At 43.0% G+C, this 21,339-nt stretch overlaps 1 protein-coding gene across 1 annotated transcript in view; it reads left to right on the forward strand.

Moving 5' to 3' along the window:
* The window catches only part of LOC147685432 (cyclin-dependent kinase-like 4), an 892,274-nt gene that overhangs the window by 587,484 nt on the left and 283,451 nt on the right, over positions 1-21,339 (forward strand). Inside the window, exon 8 of the mRNA XM_086941335.1 lies at positions 12,032-12,088. Coding sequence (XP_086797461.1) covers positions 12,032-12,088 — 57 coding nt within the window. The remainder of the gene's footprint in view (positions 1-12,031; positions 12,089-21,339) is intronic.

Raw genomic sequence — 21,339 nt, forward strand, 5'->3', positions numbered from 1 at the left:
ACGCAGTTCACTTGCTCTGTAGGGGAGTCTCACAAACACTGTACCCTGGGGATGAAGTCGTCTCCCAGACTGAATTTGCTGAGGGCCACAATGAGGTATCCCCATTTTATGAAGTTGGACAACTTTTTGGCCTGGAAGGACAGGGCCTTTTCCAGCATGTCTTTGGTGAGCCAAAGAATGTGGGCCAGGCAATTGAGATACTTACAGGACATTTGTTCCTAGAGAAACCTCACCTACATAGGTTGGATGAGTATGGGGATAACCTGTTTAAGGTGGGTCTTGAGCATGCTGGCCAGAATCTTGATGTCTCCGTTAAGGAGGGGGAGGGTGGCTGGTAGCTGCCACAGAACATTGGATCGTTAACTGATTTGGGGAATACTGTTATTAGGGCTTTATTAGCAATCTGCCCCAGACCACACAGCTGGTTTGCTTTCTTATAGGCAGCATATAGGTAGTCTACTATGTCAGGTTTTGCCCATTTGTAGAACTCTGCAGGGAAGCCATCTTCACCAGTACCTTGTGTTAAAGTGAGTTAGAGATAGCTTGCACACTCTCTTCCTTGGTGATCTTGCCAGAGAACAGCGATCGGCCTTGCTCATTAAGATGTGGGGGAGATGAAGGCCTCTAAAGACCCTGTTTATTTGACCCTCATCATTGGGGATCTCAATGGCGTAGAGGTCTTTATAGTACTTTGCAGACTTGTCCTCTATCACCTGGAGGTGTCTGATGATTTAGTCAGCCTGGTTCCTAATGGCTGGGCTCACTGTCGCTGCTTCCTGCTGTCTGAGTTGCACTGAGAGCAACCTCAAGGCTTTCTCACCCTTTTAGTAATGGCGGGATCTAAGTCTGTGTAGCACGTACTCAGCTTTGGAGGTGAAGAAAGCATTGAGGTCCTCTTTCACCTTTTTCAGACATCTCCCTGTGGCATCGGAAGGGTGAATCAACAGTTCAAGGGAAGTATGTTGGATTGCCCTCTGTTTGTTAAGTTGAGTTTTATCACGGATGATTATTTGCCCCCTAATTGGGGTTTTTACCGCTGCCCACATCATCTGCGCAAATGTGACTGATCCTGCATTAGGGTCTGGTTAGATTTTGAGATTGAGGAGTTTTCTTCTCTGCCACTTTGTAGTAGTAGGTATTTAGGCATGAGGGCTTACCGATTGGATGGGTCAGTCCCAGGTTAATCAGTAAGCTTGTAAGAGAGTGGTCCGAGAGTGCACTTTTGAGAACAGTAGCATCCTCAACCAGTGGGGGGAATGGGAGATGAGGAAATAGTTGAGCCTGGATTGGGTGCTGTGCACAGGAGAAAGACAGGTATATGTCTTCTTCATTGGATTGAGGAGGCGCCAGGCATCCAGCAATACTTGGTCTGAAAGTATGTCTCATGACCGCCTTATCAGCATAGTTGGCTTTATCTGTTGGGCCACTGTGATCTAGTAACACGTCTAGGGCCAGCATCCAGTCACTTCTGAGGAACAGGAGCTTAGTGCTCAGTTCTGTCAGGATGCGGTTCAGTCAGAAGAAGAATTATGTTTTTGTTCTCGCTGGAGAATAAATTGCTACATCTGTATGTACTCCTCTCCCCATTTGATTACTGTTAGTTGGTATTAAACACCTGTGTCTGTGCCAACATGTTTCAGTCCACTCTATGAGCCCAATTGGGTCTGGGGCCTTTGTCAGGGCTTGTTAAATGTATTCCTACATTTCTATGTATGCACACCATGCACACTCTTGAGGCCTAAGGCTCTCACCTATCTCTGTCTTCTTCCTGACCGGTTTCCTGTATTTTTGATTTCCTCAAAGAACGAGCACCATGGAAATACCTAGTGTTGTCTCGCAGACCGCTGCAGACACAGGAGGTTTAATTCAACAAATATTTTCAAATATTAAAAAAAAACTTTTTAGCAATACCACAGTTACTCTATAAATAAAGAAAACCTCTTGGGTATACCTGTAGGTAGTATTAACCATATACATTTCTTCTGGATCCCTGCTTATCCAGCATGATTTAATTAAGGAACTCTCATTTCATCTATGGTTGAGTCTGCCCTTGTGGTATCAACCTACCAGGGTATGGATAGGTGCCAATGATGAAGCATGTCATGATAAGTGACTGAGGCATCTAATCCAATATCTCTGGATATCCAATAGGTTGAGGCAGAACATCCCCTCCTATATTGGATCCAATTTCTTTCTTCGTTCTATCTTATTGTTAATTCCAGTTGATTTTGTGTGTAACTACTGATGCTGGGAGAGTGCAACTTGTCTCACTGTCTCTCGCGCTCTACATTACGATAGCCATCATCTAGCTCTATACAGTTTTTTAATCATTGTATAATGAGCTTTTGTTTCACCCCATGACTTCCATGAGAAACAGACAAATTTTAGGAGACCACTGTTAACCTGACGAGGACCACAAAGGAACTTATAAGTGGATCAAAGCTTTGACCATTTGTGCTTGGTCCCGGCATTGCAGTCATTTAACAGGTTTCATAAGGAGGCAGTACAAAATAGTGCATTTAGATTGTGTATATAAATTAGTATTATGACTTTGCTTTTTCTTCCCTGGACTCCAAATTACTCTCTAAGCACAAAACATTACCCTAAACGTATTCAGGAGTGAATACCGGGGGAAGGATCTAATACTGGCAATGAGGTGGCCACAACCTTCATGTATCCTACCTTGTAAGGCTCCACTAGCTTGCATGATCACCCTACCTGTGCTCGTCATGACCTCCTGTGCCAAACCTTACTGCCGGCAGGAGTTGGCAGTGTCATGACAGGCAGAAATGCAAAAAGCACCTTGATCTCTGCACATTGCTGCATAAGCTTTGGTGTTGACAGTCTATGCACTGGCCATTGAGCTAGTTGTGTGTGTGCCTATGCACAATCGTCTGCTATTACCTCACCAGTCAGCTTCTACAGGATCTATATGTGAGCCCATATGAGTAGACACCTGCTGCAATCAAAGAGAACTTAGTATGAAAAAATCCAGACATAACTTATCTATACTCTCCTCAAGTGTGTGGACTGATAGTTTTCTGTCTACTGCATAACTGAGCTTTCTCCTGTAAGTTTTTCCTTCCAGCCCAAACATGCACAACCTCCTTTAACTCTTAGTGCCAATTATAGACTATTTTGCCTGCCTAGCATGCCACCTGCCATTCTGTAGCCCTACAGCATTGAGCATATCTCACACTATATCTGAGACAACAGCACTTGCCGTCTCACATTGCCACACCCCTAACTTTGGGAGGGATGTGATAGACTGGATGCAGTCAAGAGGCTAACAGTTTTTTAAGCCAAAAGGTTTAATTTTAGCTTCCTCCCTCCTAAAATCCCCTCCGCTTCAATAGAAGTCAATAGGGACGATACATTCTCTCTATTTTGTTTAGGTCGAGCCTAGGCAGCACATATGCGCTGTCTGCAAGACCTGCTGTTATCACTATACGGAGTGTAATCCCGCCTGCACCTTCCCATTGGTTCACTCCTGAATTGCTCTTCTTTCATGGCTCCTCATTGGTTGGTGCTCCTGATACATCATGTCCGTTTTAACCACAGAGAACTGACCAACTTCAGTTTACTTACAATGTACGTGTTTATATGGTATTTTAGGGACTACGTCTTTTATTTCCTGCTATCTATGGCGCCCGCTTTACGGGCCATCATGAGCATAACTTTAATATGCACAGGCCCCGTGCTTGATTTTTTAGTATGTTGGCCGCTTTCATGATTATCAGGTAGATTCATCAAAGACCCGTTTTGCGAGTCTTTAATAGCGATTCATAAGGAATCGCTATTACAGACTGGCAAAACGGGATTCATGTAGGAATCGCAAAATAAATTGCGGTTCCTACACATTCCTTATTTGCTAAATAGGCCCGTAGGAATGAATGGGGAGTATTCCTTATTTACGATTAGCAATTAGCTAATCGCAAATAAGATAGCGATTTCAAGGGTGCCAGGGGTGTCCAAAGGACACCCTGTAGCACTCCTGAAATGCAAATTTACACAGGTGTTGCGCACACACATGTCCAAAGGACATGTGTGTGTGTAACATGCAACAGAGAAAAATGCACTAAAGTGCTTTTTTCAACTTTTTCGCTATTTACCACGAAGTCAGACTTCGTGGTAAATAGCGACCAAATATTGCGAATTCCAATTTAAAATTGGTTCATGAATTGCATTTAAGAAATCTCTAATAGAGATTCCTTAAATCCAATTCCTCGCAAATATTCGATATCGCAAATAGCGATTTTTGCATATGGGATGATGAATCCCAAATGCAAAAATCGCACTCGCAAAGGACCAGATTCTCAGAATCTGGCCCTTTGCGAGCGCTATTTAGCTTCATGAATCGGGCTGAAAGTTTTTTATTACCATGGAGCCCGCTTCATGGACCACCATGTGAATAACTTTTATGTGCACGTGCGCCACGCTTAATATTTTAGCATGGCGCCCACTTTCATAGTTACAATGTTTCATGGCTTTTCAGAAGTGTCCCTGAAAACGCTGAAAACCTGCTTGTTTACCCAGAAAAGTCTCTCGTAATAAAATGTTTCAAGGTACTTCTCTCATCACTGCAGGTGGAAAGCCTGGGTCCCCAGAATGACCGGCTTCGAGGAGTGTGTCTGCTTTCCTTCCCCGTCTGTAATAGGGGCTGCTCATTCTTGGCTCCTCCTATTTCTGCTTGCCCTATCCCAGAGGAGGAGCAGGTTGTGAGCCAGCAGTATCCCGCCCTCTGTGTGTCAGCAGTTGGATGGAGGAGCCGGGATCTTCTGTCATGATCATCCCTTTCCCTGTCATCAAGCGCCTCTGCCGGGCGCCTGGTGTGTGTGGGTGGATCTGGCCTGGAGGACCCCCTGCCAGGCCTCAGAACACCTTTCCTTCTCAACCTCTGATGCCAGCCCGGGGGGGTGGGAGCCTCCTAAGCCCCCAGCATGTCGGGCAAGCAGTACAAGTGGCCCGAGGTTAGCTGCTGCATTAAGTATTTCATCTTCAACTTTAATGTCATTTTCTGGGTACGTTCGGTTTTCTGTGTGTTCACCCCCTGTGGTGTTGATAGCATTTGGTTTAGCCTCATGAGTGTCCCAGGGGTACCTGACCATGCCCATCTCAGAGACTCAGTAGCTGCCCATAAATCAGAAGAACTTCCAATTCTTTCCCTCGTCCCCTTTTGCCTCCTCCGCCTTTTAGTGGCCCCCTGTAATGCAAATTGATTGTTTCCTGCTGGGCAGTGTTGTTTTCAAAACTGTGACTTCAATCATTATCTTCTGGGGTGGGCAGGGGGGTCGGGGTTGGGCGGGGAGCACGGAAACAGCCGGATGATACCAGCGTTAAACTAAAACGCCAGAGAAACATGCAATTGCATTAAGTGTATGACGCTGTAAGTCTTAGTTAGAAATGTTGTTGTTGGGCTCTCTGCTCGAGGGTGCGGGGATGATAGGCCACAGAATGCAGTTCAGTTATATAATTTCCACATTAACAACAGTTTTAGGTTTCTCAACGCACCTGTACCTGGTGTTATCAGCCTACTCAGGCCTTGGTTTTGTTTTTTGTAGGTCTGCCTTGACAGTCTATTTATCCGGAATCCATGATTTCCAATCCTTTAACATTTACGTAAAGTGGGCTTTGGCTCTGGCCCCATAAAGTACCACTCTCTCACCTCATACTGTTGTTTTTGTGTGTATTATTCCTCCTGTGGAGTGTTCGCCCTGTAGTTCAAGAGGGATTGTCTTACATTTTTAAAGTACACTTGATCATCACACATTAAATACTTCATCCTATAAATGCATTTGATAGTAAGAGCAATCATTTTTTACATGTTCACTGCAGCATATTAAAAAATAAATAATTTGTCTGGACTCAAATAAAATCCAGATCAGGAACCTTTCATGTGACAAAAGGCGATCTACACTGACCAGAAAAAAAGAAAGACAACTGCAAGAGTGTCTTGCTCCAGAGATGGGTCATCCCAAGAGCACTGTACTTCTAGTACCCCCTTTTTTAGGTTGATCCTAGGCAGCACGCATGCGGTGTCTTCTAGACCTACTGTAATCACTATACGGAGTATAATCCCGCCTGCTGCTTGCCATTGGTTCCTTCCTGCATTGCTCTTCTTTTGTGGCTCCTTATTGGTTGGTTCTCACAATACATCATTTCAGTTTCATGCTTAGGAGCACTGACCAACTACAATTTACTTACTTTGTTAAGGCCCTAATTATGAGATTCGCGGGGCGCTGTGGTGGCAGTGTAGCCATCACCGTACCAGCAGTCCGACCACCCGATTAGGACTTTGGTGGTCGGACTGCCATTGCACTGCCGCAATCTTTAGGGACCGCATTCCTTGGAGCCCCACAGCAGTCTCAGAGCTGCATTATGCTTGGTGGTGCCCTGAGGTACCGCTAAGCTTATTACAACTTTGCTCACCGCCAATGGTGTCATGGAGGTACTTCCTCCATGTAACTGTTGGCAGTAAGGGAAGGGAGCCCTGTGCATAGGGGTGCATGCAGGGGGGCACATTGTGAGCCCCCTGTAGATTTACACACCCAGTTCCTGCACAGGAAGGAATACACAACGTGGTGCATTCCTTCCTGTGCAGGAACTTGCACTGGAGGTCACACCGCAGTGCTGTTTAAGGCTCACAATGAGCTTTTAAACAGGACCCCCTTACCGCCCGCCTGCCAGACCACAAAATTACTTATAATCTGGTGGGCATTGGTGGGTTTGGGGGTCCTGGAGTGGGGCGGTGGCATGCCACCACCTCCAGGACCACCAAAACTCAGAATCAGGCCCTAAGTATTTATATGATACTTTAGGGACTACATTTTTTATTTGCTGCTAGTGATTCACTACATCACCCGCTTCACTGGCCACACATGCATAACTTTTCTGTGCAAGGGCAACGTGCTTCATGTTTTAGCATGGCCCCCTCTTTCATGTTTATATCTTTATCACCATGGCACCCGCTTCAAGGGCCGCTATGTGTATAACTTTTATATACACAGGTGCTTCGATGTATGTTTCTGCATGGTGTCACTTTTATGTTTACAACCCCAATAGCTGTAAACCTCACAAATGCAAGACCTATTGCATTGTAAATAGTTGTTTCAATAGCTCCCACTTTCCTCTTCAAAAATATTGGCATGTTCAGTAATGTTTTGCCTATGTGTGCTGTGTTGTAGGTCATGGTTTCTCCCCTCCCTGGAGGGGATGTTTGGTTTATTCAGTGTGATGATGTAAGCATCAAAATAAAGGGAGGTGAAAGCCCCTGCTTCAGAACTTCCTGGGCCATGCTAGCTACTTTTTTTTGTATCTCCGTTTCATCTATGGATTAGGCCAGGATCCAGGGAGCAACATAAAAGGTGCCAATGGATTGTGGACGCGTCCATCCTGGGCAGGCCCTTATCTTCACAATTTAAAGCCAGCCCTTGTCTTAAGATAGGACTTATGACTTTCTTTCTGTGTATGGATGATATCAGGGAGGGACCAGGGAAAAGCCATGGTTCAAACATTTATAAGTTTTAAATGCAGTTTCTTGCTTTGTCCCTCTGCAATCTCATGAAAGTGTTACGCGCATGATTGACTGCAGCGCGTTTGCTTGAAACGAAATCTGAACCGTTTAAAACTAATCTGTTGTGATTGACTTAATAATTGCACGGATGAAAGTTACTTCTGTAGAGTGAACTCGCTTTTTAAAAAACGCTTCCCGTGGGGTTGATTTTAGAACTTTACTGAAGCAACTGCTCCCTTTTAAACAATTTATTTTTCACTCACCGTTCTTCTCACGCGAATTCAATCGCTGCACTCTGTCGCCCCCGCAACCCCGGTCCACCGCAAGAACTAGGCTTGTTTGTTGTGGATGGTGCAGGGCGGTCCCTTCTTCCGGGTTCCCTCCCGGTGCTGGAACTGATTGGGCGAGTGTTGTGGAGGCGGAGCTGAATGCTAGCCCGTCCTCTACATAAACCCATTGAAAATATACCATCTCCCTGATGACACGCGCATGATTGACTGCAGCGCATTTGCTTGAAACGAAATCTGAACCTTTTTAAAACTAATCTGTTGTGATTGACTGAATAATTGCACGGATGAAAGTTACTTCTGTAGAGTGAACTCGCTTTTTAAAAAAAGCTTCCCGTGGGGTTGATTTTAGAATTTCACTGAAGCAACTGCTCCCTTTTAAACAATTTATTTTTCACTCACCGTTCTGCTCACGCGAATTCAATCGCTGCGCTCTGTCGCCCCTGCAACCCCGGTCCACCGCAAGCGTTAGGCTTGTTTGTTGTGGGGGGTGCAGGGCGGTACCTTCTTCCGGGTTCCCTCCCGGTGCTGGCACTGATTAGGCGAGTGTTGTGGAGGCGGAGCTGAATGCTAGCCCGTTCTCTACATAAACCTGATGCCCCCAAATATGCGCAGCGGATGCGCGCAGCATCCGCGCCGTCCACGCGCCGAAGACACGCCAAAGACTAGCCCGTCTGTGCCCGTCCGGGCCAGGACGGGGCACGGGGCAGAGGGCCATGCTTCGGTAGCTCAAAATAAGCTGGTAAGATCCTCTAGTCAGCTTAAAGCATTATGTCCGACCACAAATGTTATGTGTAACACACTCGAGCTTCACCAGACAGGAGCCATTTCCTGTCCCAAATGCAACCTTACATTCATTAATTTCCAACCTTACCAAGATCCTAGGAGAAGACATAGGAAACGTAAACAGCACCCAAATGTTAGGGTGCAAGACTTCCTGTTCTACAGTACAAACTGCTGCTCGTTACCTAAACACAAACTAGATATCTTTAACTTGTTATTAGAAGACAAACCCAGCGTCCTCTTCCTGACTGAAACGTGGCTACACGAAAGTGCTGGCCCGACTTAGCTACCGCCCTCCCCTCCAACTATGCAATCCTTAGGAAAGATAGAACAGACCAGACTGGAGGTGGAATTGCAATTGTTTTTAATAGAGACCCAGTTGACATCCCAGACTGTGAAGCTGCCTTTTTTAAAATATCCCTGAACCCCAATTTTACGCTGTCAAGCCTGTTGATATACCGGCCCCCCGGTAATTTGACCCAATGGGCGTCCAATTTAGCCAATTACACCACACCTTTTTATATAGCCTCCAAATACTTTTCATTAATTGGAGACCTCAACCTGCATCTTGACGACCCATCAAACCCCACATGCTCAAACTTGCTTGATGATCTGACTGCTCTTAATTTGACATTACTTAATTCTGGACCCACTCACAAGGCGGGTCACCTGCTTGACCCTATCATTACCAATCTCAATGATCTAATATGGCATGATACCACCCCTATTTGTTAGTCAGACCACTACTTAATAAAATTCAGCCTTAAACTACCAACCATCACCTCTGTGCAGCCCGTTTTTCCAGCAACTTCTAGGAAAAACTGGAAAACACTCGACTTGGCAAAACTAAACAAAGCACTCTGCAAAAATCCCCCCCAAAAGGTCAAAATATGGAAAGTATAGCAAAAGCTACACAACAGTGGCTTAGTGACGCATCTGACTCCTGCCTACCAACCCCTCACACTAAGGGAAACAGCCACCGTCCCCCAGCCCCATGGTACAATGACTCACTGAAAATTGAGAAATCGAAATGCAAGGCACTAGAGTGCCAGTGGCGGAAAGACTACGCTCCTGACAAAAAAGAGAAATACCACAATACCAGGAACTTATATAATACTGCTTGCACAAAAGCGCGAGCCTTGTATGTTTCAAACACCATTATGGAAGCAACAAATAGACCCAAAACTCTGTTTAATAAGGTCAAGGAACTTGCGGGTGCGCAAACCACAGCCACTACTTCTCCGCTTAAGGTTCAACAATGTCAAGATCTGGCCACTTTCTTTACGGACAAAATTGACAAACTAATTAGGGATATAAATAGCAAAAATAATGATCCCTCCTCGCAGGCTGACACGGACTATGCCCCCATTGTCGAGAATACCCTGGAATTCTGGCCTCCCATCACGGTCAACACACTGAAGACCATCTTTAAGACCATCAAATCCGGCTCTCCTCATGACCCCATCCCCATTAAAGTACTTAAACAACTGGATGCCCCCTCCCTTGAAGTTATCGTCGATACGTTAAACTCCTCTTTGGAACTTTCTATAGTTCCGGCTCTTTGGAAACACGCCATGATAAGCCCACTGCTAAAGAAGCCCACAGCAAATCCGGACATATTGGCAAATTACAGACCTATATCCCTGCTTCCTGTCTTTTGGAAATTACTAGAGAGACACGTCCACTCGGTCCTAACCCATTTTTCCGAAGATAATTCCCTCCTCCATCCGTCTCAATCGAGTTTTCGAGCAGGCTTCTCCACAGAGACAGCTCTACTGGGAGTCACCGAAAACATTTGGAAACTCCTTGATGATGGTCAAACGGTCGCGCTCCTTCTTTTAGACTTGAGCGCGGCATTCAACACCATATCTCATGAAAAACTCATTATGACGTTAAAAAAAATGGTATCCGTGGTAGGGCACTTGAATGGATCAGGTCCTTCCTGACACAACGGACGTTCCAAATTACATCCTCCTCGGCATGCTCCGAAATGTTCAATGCCCCACACGGAGTGTCCCAGGGATCCATCCTAAGTCCTCAGTTTTTTAACCTGTACCTCAGACCTCTGGCTGACCTAGCGGACAAATCAAGACTCACTCTCATGACTTACGCCGACGACTCACAGATCATCTTCTCCCTGTCTGAATCTAGTCCCTTATCCCCGTCTCTCCTCAAACTAGGTCTACAAAACATCTTCAGTTGGATGACTAGAAACCAGCTAAAGCTAAATGGAGAAAAAACGGAGATCCTCCTTCTGGGGAAACAACGTGATCTTTGGAACCCCTCCCACTGGCCAATCCAGATGGGAAATTTCCCAACCCCAGCCACCCAAGTACGTAATCTAGGGGTCATCATAGATAGCTCCCTCTCCATGAAACAACAGGCCAGCAAAGTCGTCGGCCTTTGCTTTACCATCATTAAGTGGCTGAGGAAAATCCTTTGGATGCTGCCCATCTCCACCCAAAAAACCGTAGTCAATGCCCTCATTACATCTCGGCTTGACTACGGTAACATAATATACCTCGGCTCCAACAAAGCTGTAGTTCGGCGGCTGCAGCTTGTCCAGAACTCAGCTGTTAGATTGCTGTGCAGAATTCCCAAAACTTCCAGATTCTCGAACTATCGTCGTGAGCTGCATTGGCTCAGGGTAGAAAACAGAATTAGATTTAAAGCCCTGAACTATATGTTCAGAATCAAAGCAGGTACTGCACCCAATAGCACTTGCCCATCCCTACACTCCCAAACGCAACCTTCGGTCACAATCAGCTGCCAACTTCTGTGTGCCAAGGTTCAAACTTGCAAGAATGAGAGGCAGATCCTTTGCTCACTTAGGACCATCCCTTTGGAACGCACTCCCTCACTACATTCGCAAAGAGTAAAATCATGTTAGGTTCAGAAAGAACATCAAAACCTGGTTGTTCGAACAATAACTTGAATGACGCTGAAACCCCCTGCTACCTTATGTGCTGTGTCTCGGTGCCGGGAAACCCTTTTTGGGTAGCTGTTGTCCCTTACAAGTTTAAAAAATAAAATAATAAATAAATTATCCATTCAAAAAGGAATGGGTCTATTCTTGGCCATAGTGCTATTTTGACAGTGTTGCTAAATAGTAGGTTGTGTGGACAATTTTCCAATTCATTTATATTTAGAAAAAATCCCATTGTTCCATTCATAGTGGATAAACAGATGAGTAAAATGGGCATGTAATGGAGTGGAGTGAGACAGGAGAGAAAATGAGTGACAAGAAAATACTGGAAGGGAAAGAAAGAGAGAAGAGAAAGAGAGTTTAGGGGCAAACTCCACTTTTATCCTTCTGCACTTGACTTGAGTGACTAAAGCCCCTTCTACTTCCCAAGACTAATGTAATTCAGTTTGTGGTCTGCTCTATATATGTTATCAATATTAGTGGAGTTATTATGAAGAAGGCATTATTTGTGTTTTTTTGTAGGAGACACTAGAAGAAAAGTTCCCGAATGTGCAGTCAACGGCAATGAATTTCATGAAGGTAAGGAAGAGTAAGAGATCAAGAAATAATTTTTTGATGCATCCTACCTTTCCCACAAAATGTTTGTACACTGGAATGCTTACAGTTATGTAGCATCTCGACAGTATTCCCATCCGGTCCTAGTGTGAGTATGTGCTGGGACCGAGATTGCTGTTGGAATATAGATTGCAGAATATTGTAATACCATTCTGTTCGGCAGCAATTGGCTGTTTGCCTTCGGCTGGGTTGCTGTTCCCACGGCAGCTCTGTATCCGAATAAACATCATTTTCTCCCCTTAGTTTTCTGGTGGCTTTTTACTTGTTATTACAACCTTCTTTGGCAACAGTCTTTAGAGCTGCCGCATGATCCCCGGACCTTCAGATGTGTTTTCCATGTTTTAATGCTGGCACCTCAACCGCAAGTAACCGTTTCATCCTACTAGTAATACTTTAAGTGCTCTTACCTGCCAGTAGAGTTTGAGTCTTGAAGCTCTCTGCTACATGGTTGCATTTGCTGTCTGGATACTCTGTAACGTAACACACTGCAGCTGATAGTTGTATCAGGTGTCCACGTCGACATAGGTATTGTTTACCATCTCCATGGAAACATCCTCATCAATTTCACCATGTCCAAAGCTTCATTAGCCACAGCTTAATCAATACGCACAGCTTTTATACAGCATATAAAATAAAAAAATTGATAGAGCGCATCCTGCCCTTCCGCATTATTTCGCCAATGCACACGGCTATAGGTTGCTTTGTTTTCCAACTCAGCATTATCTGCTTGCCACATTTTTCTGCGCGCAAAGTCACGCCGATGTGCACGGCTTATATACATTTTAAAGATCACATTGTGCAGTATCCTCTTATGCTGCCTGTTTCTCTGTGTCTTTCACAAAGTCACGACGATGTTCACGGCTTATGACCATTGCACAATAGACTATATTTATTTTTTGTTTTTAACATCTTGTGTGACTCTGTTATCATAGTATCATTTAGCATTGTGTCGTATTTTGTTCAATAATTTCATGTGTCATTCAAAAATATGCAGTCTGTGAATCTTCCTTCATTTTTATAATCTCCATGCAAACCACCAGTGTGTTAGAAAAAACGGTTCAACACATTTGAAACATATTTTGGGACCATTGGAGCCTCAAGATTTTGTCCTGACCTGAAAACATTTTTGTTATTGCATTCTTTGGGATTTAAGGGTCATGCCATTTTCAAGCATTTACCAAACATTGAAAATTAACAAGGCAAACAGCTGGAAGTTTACAAAGAATGTGTTAAAAAAAATTAGAAAAACGTTTTGAAGTGCAACCTAGCATTCTCTTGTTGAGACACAAATTTGTCATGAGAAAGGAAATGTCAGGAGAAAGTGTTGATATGTATCTATCCGCTCCAAGGATATTGGTTGCAAAATGTCACTTTGAAGATTTTACTGATCAGTTGGTTAGATACCAATTTATTTGTCATGGCTCCAACAAGACTATTCAGCAAAAAATGTTGTCATTGGCTAACCAGTCACTAAAAGAAATGTTACGTATTGCTAAAAGCATAGAAACTTTGCAGTTATCCGTGAAGGAATTGGAAGTAAGGAAACCTAAAACTGTGAATGTAGTTCAACAAAAGTCCAAAATCTCTAGCAATTCACAATTTAAAGAAAAGACAAGATCCGGCAAGTTTTTTAAACAATCTAATATATGCTTTAGATGTGGTAATATGCTCACATTTTAGGAGGGGGAAACTATATCCAGCAAAACATTTTACATACAGAATTTGCAACAAATCAGGGCATTTTGCCAAGGTGTGTCAGAGTCAAAAAAGACAATATAATAGAAATAATTCGGTCGTAGCCAATGTAAGAGATGAAAATATTGAGAATCATTTAGAAGATTTACAGGACATAGTATTAGTAGTTAGCAATCATATGGTTGCATCAGGGGATCCGTCCACTTGTGTGGACCCCTATGCAGATATATCTATTGGTGATAAATCAATTAAACTACTGCTTGATTCAGGGGCATGAATAACCATGCTGACAAAGGAATTATTCAATGAGTTGTTGGACCACCTGACCGTGCTCCTGTGTCTTATGAAGGACGCCACATTGACCTGTCTGGGGTTTTTGAAGATGTATTAATCTTCAAGGGAAGGAAGTTTTTTGGGAAGGTGTATGTTACAGTTAAAGATCAGTGTATCCTGGGATGGTTTCTCCAGGGTCTATTTAAGATGATTTTGAAGCCAGGTAACAGTGAACAGGTTTCTGTAGTAGATGTTGGTAGTATCACTGATGATTGTAGTATGATTGAAAATCTATGCGCTAAATTTCCTAGATTGTTCTCTGGAGGAATTGGGTTAATTCAGGGTTTTCAACATAAGATCAAAGTGAAGGAGTGGTCAATTCCTGTGAAACACGAAATACGCTGGGTTCCCATTTCAGTCAGAAATTATTTGGATAAGGAATTAAAGAAACGTTGGGACTCTGGAATAATCAAACCAATTGAATCTTCCTTATGGTTGTCCCCTCTTGTGATAGCTCGCAGGAAAAATGGTGAACTCAGGGTCTGTGTAGACTCATACAACCTAAACAGAGCCATTTGGATGGACTCTCATACTCTTCCAAAAATTTCTGATTTGTTGGCTGCTGTGTCAGGTGCTAACTGGTTCAGCAAGTTGAATCTTGCATCAGCTTTCCGGCAAGTAGTATTAGATCCTGACTCTAGAAATTACACAGCTTTTGTATCACTTTTCAATATTGCAGAATCCCGTTCGGACTTGCTTCGGCAGCTTCTGTCTTCCAAAGAATAATGTACCAATTATTTAGAAATGTTGGAGTCGTTGTCTTCTAAGACAACGTTCAAGTGAACAGTAAAACTAGGGAAGAACATGTGACTATTCTGGAGCGGGTGTTATTGATTCTTCAAGAATAGGGCATTGTACTTAAGATTGACAAATGTGAGTTTTGCAAAAATAGAATTGAATATTTGGGACATGTCATCTCTGGTTAAGGCATTGAGTGTAGACCTGGTCTGGTCAACGTCATCATTGAAATACAAGCTCCCAAGGATAAAGGTGTTCTTAAATCTTTCATGGGAATGTGTGAATTGTTTTCCTGATTATGCTTCTCACATTTCACCTTTAACCAAATTGCTAAAAAAAATGTTGGTTTTGTTTGGGCTGACTCATGTCTCACTGCTTTTGAATAGGTTAAAAAACAGTTGCCCGGTTCAAAGGTGTTGAAACCGTTTGATCCCAAGTTACTGTGTTGTATCACGGTGGATGCATGCAGTTATGGTTTAGGTGCTGTACTAACTCAGCAAAAATGGGCAGTAGAGTATACGGTCAGTTATGCATCTAGAGTATTGAAGGAGGCTAAAATGCAGTATTTTGTCTGGAGAAAAGATCAAAGAACAGACACCTAGAATTTCCAGACTATCCTCCAAATTGCTACAGTTTAATTTTTACATTGTCCATATCAAAGAGAGCATGAATGCACATGCTGATTTCTTTCATGGTTTGCTATTACAGATGCTGATATGGATGGTGTAGATGATACTGAAGAGACCTATTTTATTGCTTCTTTGGATTTGGAGGGAATGTGTGCTATGATGGAGCATGAATGGAAAGATGAAATGACTTTGGGGGAAGTCATGAAAATTGTCATTGGTTGGGTTTCAAAGGGTTGGCCTAGAGAAAAATCAGTTTCCAGTATGTGTCAATCATTTTAGAAAGTGTCTGATGAGCTATCGATTGATGATGGATTTCTTCTTAGGAGTGATAAGTTGTTACCACTTGTCGGATTGAGGTTGAAGTTCATAAAAATGGCTCAAGAGGGAAATATGGGCGTCACCTTCACTATGAAACTTTTGAGACAAACTCTATGGTGGCCCTCTATGGATAAAGAAGTTGAATCATGTGTGGGTAATTATGTGGTGTGTTTGTCTTCTGACAAAATATCGGTGGTGAGGAAACCACCTTTACAACACATTGAGTATACTGAAAGGGCTTGGGAGAAGATAGAGGTTAATGTAGTAGGTCCCATTAACAGATTGCTGAATGGATTCCGCTTTGTTTTGGTAGCAATTTGTACTGGAAGTGGCCTGAAGTTACATTTGTTTCTGAACCCAGTGTCAATGCAGTAGTCGATTTTCTCAGAGAGCTTTTTTTCAGGGTAGGTTTCCCTCAATATTTGATCTCTGACAATGGCGTTCAATTTACCAATGATGTGGTTAAAGGTTTTTTTAAATCTGGTGATGTTAAACATTTAAAGATGCCCTGTATCACCCTCAAACCAATGGCCAAGTGGAACAAATTAACCATGTGCTTGTCCATTGTGTCTGTTGGGCTGTTAAGAACAAGTGTGTGGTGGTCAATGCAGTAAGATCTATGTTGTGGTTTTACTGTATTACTCTGCAGTCCACTACCCAGGTTTCTCTTTTTGAGATGTTGAGAGGGAGGAAGCCAACCACAAAGATTTGCCTGGGGTGGATGAGCAAAGGGGTCATGTTTGGAATAGATACCAGTGTGTGTGACGCTGAAGCAAGTGGCAATGTAGAAGCCGCCAGGTTAAAACAAAAAATGCATTTTGATTGTCGCAATCGTGTTAAGTAAATGCATGGTAGTGAAGCTGTTTTCATTAAGAATGCTAGTTTTGTACACAGAATTGGTAGTAAGTTCAATGGACCATATTTGGTGGATAAAGTATGTGGCAACACTGTGAAGGTAAGTGGTGACAATTGGTAGAATATGGAAAGGTTTGGTGAAATATATTCATGGATCTGACTCAGAAGAGTTCAAGTGTTCCTGTGAGAACTCCAGTTCTATGGAAAGTCCTGGAAATCGTATTCTGAGGAAAGAAAGGGAAGAATATGTGAGGGTGTGGAAGAGAAGGCTGAAAGTCTACTGCATAGGAGTGGGCAATGTTCAAGGTTGCCTGTCAGGTTCAGGTAATGACTCATATTGTTGTTATTCTGTTCTTATGGTATCTCATCTTCTCTTCATTTTCTTTATATCATCCTGTTCACTGTACAATTTATTTTAGTTTCTGTTAATTGTTCTGGGGTATAATGTTTTGTATTATAGTTTGACTTGTTTAATATAGCTTGTTTTAGGAAAAGATAAATGTAGCATCCAACAGTAATCTCCTCAGGTCCTGCGTGAGCGTGTGCTGGGATCAAGATTTCTGTTGGAATATAGAATGCAGAATATTGTAATGGTTCTACCATTCTGTTCGGCATCAGTTGGCTGTTTACCTTTGGCTGTGTTGCTGGTCCCCCTGCAGCTCTGCGTCCGAATAAACATAATTGTCTCCATTTCGTTTCCAGGTGACTCTCTCCTTGTGGAGTTATTACAATTTACAAGTCATGTTAACAACGAGTGGTGTAAAACATGATTGTATTATACCTTTATTTTTCTTAGTTTTATTTTGAATATGCACTTTGTGCCCTCTTTTGCCCCCTCCGCAAGCTAATATGCCACATGTATCTCCTGCTACTCACCACTACTCTGGTATTTCATCACATCAAAGAACATATATATTGCTCAAGCAACATTCCACTTAACCTCAGTCTTAGGCCCACCCACCAAAACGAATCTAAAATAAACACTGACATAACAGATAGTTTTTATATTGATTATTTTTTTTCTGATTTACTAACGAGAACAGGTACAGCATGGCCAATAGGAGTGCAAGATTCTCAGAACAACACTTTCCCTACTGTTTGCTCATTTAGGAGTAGGAATGGTAAATCTGCTCCATCCAAAGTATGATATTTGTCCTACTGTTACAAGCTTAGAGCTTCAATAGTCAGTATGATCCCTTCAAAGTCCCAACACTTTTATTAGTGTTGGTCAAACTTGGAGAGTAAATAGAAAATCTGACCCTTTCAAATTCCAACACTTTCTCTACTGTTGCCTAGATAGGAGTGGGAATAAAAAAAGTGACACATCCAAAAGCCTTTTTTTTCTTACTGTTGCTTAGGGTGAATTCTGAGTAGTACGTTTTACATTCTGTGATGTGTGTATTTTTTATAATTTTTGTTTGAATTGAGTTATAATGGTATTATTTAATATATTTTTTTAATTGTTCATTGGCTTGGAGTTATAATTTTATGTATGTTTCTCTTTGTTTTCAAGTTGCATGCATTTCTATTTATTTTTATATGATTTTATTTATATATTTTTGTGAATATTGTTTGTTTTTTCTATAAGATTCTTTTAAACCTGTATGTTTTACGATTTTCAAATATATTTGGTAACTTATTTCAAAGTTTGTATTTATTTTAATTTAATATTTTTTTGTTTACTTTGTGTTTTCCTTTTTGAGAACTATTAGTTTTAGTAATGCATTTCATTTTTTCATAAAACATTATTCGGTTTTACAGTGTGAAAATCATAAGTCACAATGTATATATATAGACACATCTCATAAAAGAAGTACATTAAAAGAGTTTACAATTCACAGCCATAAAACAGGAAATGTTACGAATAAAATATGGCAGATACAATAAATATATTTCTGTGCTTAAAATAGAGAACACACAAGAGACATACCTTGAAACTATGAGTACCTCCTCCCCCTAAAATAGCTAATATTCCAGGCATGCCCTGGTTCTCACCAAAGATTTCAGAAAGCCTAGAATAATGATTATACAGTCTAGTTTCCACAGCTGCAAATACAAAAGTGCTGGGCGAACCTGGTTAAAATTAGGCCTCTTTAAAAGGGGGAGTAAAAAATGTCTCCGGGGTACTTCATAGAATTTGCAGAGGAACATGAAGTGAAGCAGGTCCTGTGGAGACAGGTTGTCGCAGCCACAGGGTGCTAAAACCGTTCTCTGCTACACCCTTTCAGAACAGCAATTAAAAGATGGAAAAAATCGAGGTGAAACCTGGACAGTAAAAACCGCTCATAGGTAGTCAATGTTCCTAAAAGCTATGGCTCGGTCAGTGGATGGGTTTTTAGGGTCAGAAATTTATAAATGCTTGGTTAGCATAATTCCTGTTCATCTCTTTCTAGCTTCCTAGTGCAAATAAATGCTTTTTTGACCAGTTTCACATCCTTGTTTGTTATAGTTGAGGGTTTTAAAAAAAGAGTTCCGGGTGACCCAACTCTGTAAAGCAACCTCTAACATACTTCAACCATGGAATTCTGGACATGTGATCCAGGGTCATACAGTCTGTTAGGATCTGCTGGGTGAGCTTTAGCTCCTTGTTTGGCCAGCACTTAAGCCAAAACACTAGGGGACGCAAGGCAAGAGTATCACATAAATAAGGGGCCCCCAGTGCTCCATGAGCTATCAGGTTCGATAAACCGGCTAGCATTCCCAGCAGGTGCTTTAAAAAGTTATTCTCTGCCACCTGCAGCGCATCTGCTGTGGTAGACCCCAGACTTTGCTACCATAACATGCAGTTGACACACCTTTAGCCTGAAAAATTTTCAGCATGGCTGCAACTGGGCGCTTGCCCAGTTTAGCAGCAAAGCTGAAAATAGCGGCAGTTATTCAGATGAGCTCCCCCTTTTTCCTTAGAACAAGGGGCCCCCACTTCAGGTGATCATACAACTGGACTCCCAAGTATGAAAAAACGTTGTGGGGACCTTCGCAGAACCTACAGTAAAAAATACTTTTTCGTGGGACGAGCCCCTATCTGCAAAACATAGGATTTTGCATTATTGATCGCTAAGTCACGGGACCCCATAAAATTCAAGAATGCATCTAGTAGGGATTGGAGTCCTCTAGCGGTTCTCGCTGTCAGGACGGCGTCATCCGCATATAGGAGGACGGGGAGACCCTGGTGACCCACATGCGGAAAATCGGCCCCTGTAGCTACCAGGGCTCCTTCAAGATCATTGATGTATAGGTTAAACAGGAAGGGGGCCAAAAGACAGCCCTGCCTCACCCCTCTTTCAATATTGAATTCCTTGGAAACCCGAAGATCCTGTGCATATCTAATGTTTGCCTTAGTATCCCTATGCAGATCAATTAGAAAGTCCACGATAGGGGCCTCCACCCCCATGGCCCTCATGGACTGCCACAATTTGACCATGTTTACACAGTCAAACACGGATGATAGGTCCATGAAGGCATGTAGATCGTACCTGGGTGGGCCATCGTGTACTTGCCGAGGATCAGATAGAGGTTTAAACATTGGGCCAACGTGGACCTCCCCGCACGAAACCCATATTGGGTGTCGGCGATGATATTGTGCTCCTGTTAGGAAAAGAGCATAGTCTTAGGGCAAGAGACTGACATTACTGTGTGTATTGCGAGGTGTATCACTCACTATGAGTAATTTGTAGACGGCCCCTAATGCAAGTAAAAGACCGTCTCTTCCGTAACCCCTTGCTTGGCTTACTTCTTCCTAGTCGAGACCACGCCCCCCTTCCTACACTTCCTGTTGTCGTTTCTGGCATCCTGTTGCTCTTTGCGTCTTGTTCCTGGAGGCTGCTCTTTATCTAGAGGATTCTCCGTGCAGGCGTTCCTGCGCTGGTAAGTGCTTGCTTGTTCCGCTCCATTTCCCCCTCTCGGAGCCAGACGGCAAGCCTTATCTTTTTTGTACTAGCTTGTTGCTGTTCCGCTCCTACAACACCCCCATCGGAGCTGGACTGCACGCCTGGTTGCCTTTTTTGTTCCTGCAAGCGTGTTGCTGTTTCGCTCCTCATTCCCGCGGAGACAAACGGCACGCCTTATATATTTGTTCATGCAAGCGTGTTGCTGTTCCGCTCCTCATTCCCCGGAGCCGGACGGCATGCCTTGTATTGATGGTCCCGCAAGCGTGTTGCTGTTCCGCTCCACCAACAACCCCAACGGAGCCGGACGGCATACCTTTTATTTTTTATCCCCGCAAGTACGTCGCTGTTCCGCTCTTCATTTCCCCACGGAGCTGGACGGCACGCCTTGCATTCTTGTATTTTCGAGTGTGTTACAGTTCCGCTGCTTTCTGCTCCTTGGAGCTGGACAGAACGCCCCTGATTTACTCAAACATAGGGCTGTTCCTCTTACTAAACTGGACTTAATGGCTCATACTTGTGCAAGAAATTGTTCTGTTACTCTCTTTACTTTAGAACAGGATATATCACGCTTAAGCCACTCCATTGCATGATTATTTCCTTTCCCTTTTACTAACACTTTTCTTTTGTTATATCACATACTGTTCCCCAGCTTTATAAAAAAGGGCTGTTATCCAAAGGGAGGCTGTTGCTGCTGACATTCAAGACAACCTGAGGATATATTTTTGGTGAGTGGAGCACTAAACTATATATATTAATGTCT

The sequence above is a fragment of the Lissotriton vulgaris genome, chromosome 10 (genome assembly GCF_964263255.1).
Source record: "Lissotriton vulgaris chromosome 10, aLisVul1.2, whole genome shotgun sequence".
NCBI classification, from domain to species: Eukaryota; Metazoa; Chordata; class Amphibia; order Caudata; family Salamandridae; genus Lissotriton; species Lissotriton vulgaris.